At 40.0% G+C, this 3,071-nt stretch overlaps 1 protein-coding gene across 3 annotated transcripts in view; it reads right to left on the bottom strand.

The window, feature by feature from the left end:
* The window catches only part of LOC123987208 (potassium voltage-gated channel subfamily KQT member 2-like), a 13,012-nt gene extending 11,204 nt beyond the window's left edge, over positions 1–1,808 (bottom strand). For all 3 annotated transcript variants that reach the window (XM_046075878.1, XM_046075876.1, XM_046075877.1), the window contains exon 1: positions 1,566–1,808. In XM_046075878.1, coding sequence (XP_045931834.1) covers positions 1,566–1,686 — 121 coding nt within the window. In that variant the 5' untranslated portion in view covers positions 1,687–1,808. The remainder of the gene's footprint in view (positions 1–1,565) is intronic.
* Positions 1,809–3,071: the final 1,263 nt, after the last annotated feature.

A 3,071-nucleotide genomic window follows, 5' to 3' on the forward strand; every position in this document is an offset into this window, starting at 1 on the left:
TTGGTTTAGGTTTAGAGCTGATTAATAGGCTAGAGTCGAAGATAGCTGCAACTCCACCTCCTCGGCCTGTGCCTCGAGGAATGTGAGTATTAATATGATGGGAGGGGTGGATTCATTTAGGCTAACATATTCTCCATCACCCAGCCAGGTTTCAGTAAGACCAAACAAATCAATATCATAATCTGATATTAGTTCATTTACTAGTACACCTTTAGAAGAGAGAGATCTGATGTTTAAGAGTCCACATTTAACTCTCCTATTCGTTTGCACTATTGCTCTTGTGGTTTTAATTTTTATGAGGTTTTTATGCACAGCTCCTCTTCTGTTTACCTTTTTAAATAATTTCGATGGTCGGGGGACAGACACCGTCACTATAGGATTTTCACTAAGTAACTCCTGAAATGGAGGAGCAGAGAAGTGTGTTAGACTGCGACTCTGCGTAGGGTTTTGGGTGGGTAACTGCTGAAAAAGAAGGGCAGAGAAGTGTGTTAAACTGCGACTCTGCCTCCTGGTCTCAACTCTGGGTTGTCATGGATTTGGTCCACTAATAAACTTGGCCAGATTTCTAGAAATGAGAGCTGCTCCTTCCCAAGTGGGATGGAGCAGCTTATAGTTAAGGCTGGCTGCACTTCCTGAAGCTGTTTCTGGCTCTGGAGCTGTGGAGTCTGGATCTGGGGACCACCACTTTTTTTCACCACCTTTTACTGTTTGAATTTTCTGTTTTCTGTGTAGATATTGTGTTGCCCTCTGAGCCACGGTTCTGCTCGTGGTTTCTGCCTCTTAAAGGAAGTTTTTCCTTGCCTCTGTCGCCTAGTGCTGCTCTTGGTGGGAACTGTTGGGTTTTTGTAAATATCATCACAGAGTACGGTCTAAACCTGCTCTTTTATGAAAAGCGCTCAGAGATATTGTGATTTGGCGCTATATAAATAAAATTGAAATGAATTAAATCATGTTCCGGATCCTGTAGATGTCCTTATTTACGTCGGGTTGTGTTTCAGGTCCTGTACATGTTAATAATGCCGTGTCATCATTAATTGAAAACCAATAAAAAGATTTAATTATCACTAATAATTAATCTGATTTGCATAAAGTGCAGCTTAAGATCAGATGTTGGACTGTTTTGATGCGTGTTCATATCTGAAAGAAGTTTTCTGCTGTTCAACTTTATATGTTGGTTGAAGAGGAAGAAGAAGGTTGTATGTGAGGATATAGGAGTTAAATATCCTGAAGATTCCAGCTCACCAAAAGATCAGTCAATGAATACATTAATGTGGGAAACAACTCCTTTGATTATTTCTGTATGTAATGAGCTGCTCAAAGCTCAGAAAAGGTAACTATGTGATGCATTCTCTCTCTGCTGTAGTCGAAGACACAGGGTACCAACGAAGATGAAGACCGTTTGTCAAAGTTCAACACAACAGCAGTACATGCAGATGTTTTCACTCTTGATTGTGGACCCCACCACAGTTTTATTTGCTCTGTAGTTGTGGATGTTAAAGATCCGCCAGCAGCAGTTTTGACTTACTTACAGATTGTTCTGGTTCGATGGACTCAGTCCTTCTTACCTTCAGAGTTTTGGCGGGAGGCAGCTCCTCGGATCCTGAAGGCCTGTCTGGTTCTGCTACGTTCTCCGAAGCTCCAGCTCTTTGGAACCTTGCTGGGACTGTCCTCCAGACTGGGCTCCATGCTGGGGGACCGTCGCAGGGCCTGGCCACCCCCCAGCCCCCCAGGACCCACACCAGGAGCAACGCTGGGGCCGACTGCGGGAACTACTAGAGACAGGAAGAACAGAAGGAAAGAAGCAGGTCATGGATGGGAAACACCAGAATTGGAATTGTTTCTGCCGGGTTCTATGTCGGTCCAACAGTCTGCAAGTTTTGATTTAAACTCATTCCTATAGTGCCCTACAAAGGCAAAATACCTTAACTCACCAGAGTGTAGAACTGAGAAAAATGACTTTAAAGCTTTTTTGTAGTCCGGCCAAATAAATTGTAGGCAGAATATTGGAAATGTGTCATTTCTTTGTTTTGTTTTTTTTAATGAACTTATTTATCTATATAAAAAATTTGAGAAGAGAGATTATTGCAGTTGAGGTTTGTGGTTTATTTCAGTAGTAAATAGTACAAACAGATGAACATACCGGTTGATATTTGTGCTCCCCCTACCTGTGCCTACCACTTCCTGTCACCTATGCCCTCTATATACAACCATGTGCATCTAATCACTGCCACCCAGTGTGTCCAAAATACTAATATAAATTAATTAATTCAAACTAAATAAAATATCACGCCAACAATAAACAGAAATGGCTCCTACAAATATAACATAGCCTAATGTAAAGGAGAATCAATTGGCCTGTATTTGAAGGTCACAAATGTGCATTACCATCTCACATATCATTAGGATTTATTATATAATCCCACTGTTGTATAGAATTAAAAGAAAACAACACTATTTCTCTTCCGATTACTTAAATTGAAGTTGCAACTGATTTTGCAATGCAATTAATAGATAACAACGCCCTAGGTTAAATATCAGTAATCGTTTTAAGATAAAAAGTTGTACGGCAGTGATGATGTGTGTAAGTTTTCTAATTGTGAATATAAGTCTCACTATATAGATTAATTCACTTAAATAGAAAATAAAATGTATATTATTTAATGCAAAATGAAGCTGGTACACAAAATGACAATATTCATCTCTCTCCGTGAAGTTCTTTCCAATTAATTAGATTCAATATTAAATTATGTCTATTTATTTCTATCAAAATGCCTTACAGTAACAATTAATCTCATCACTTATCATTTATTTTATCCTCCATATATACAGTATATCCTTCTTTTCTTCCTCTCATTACTCTTCATCAGTGTTGCTCACAGGCAGGGAGCTCCAGAACAGCCTCCTGGTGGGTGGCATGAGGGGACCCAGCTTCATGAGGATATCCCTCTTCTTGGCCCTATGCCTTTGTCCTGTAGCCTCAAAGTGGTGAGTATCTTAAGCTGAAACTTCTTTTGCAGGAAATCCTTTTGCAGGAAATCCAGCTAGAGGTCCTCTGTAAAGACCTCCTTCTC

Source organism: Micropterus dolomieu, linkage group LG18 (assembly GCF_021292245.1).
Source record: "Micropterus dolomieu isolate WLL.071019.BEF.003 ecotype Adirondacks linkage group LG18, ASM2129224v1, whole genome shotgun sequence".
NCBI lineage: Eukaryota > Metazoa > Chordata > Actinopteri > Centrarchiformes > Centrarchidae > Micropterus > Micropterus dolomieu.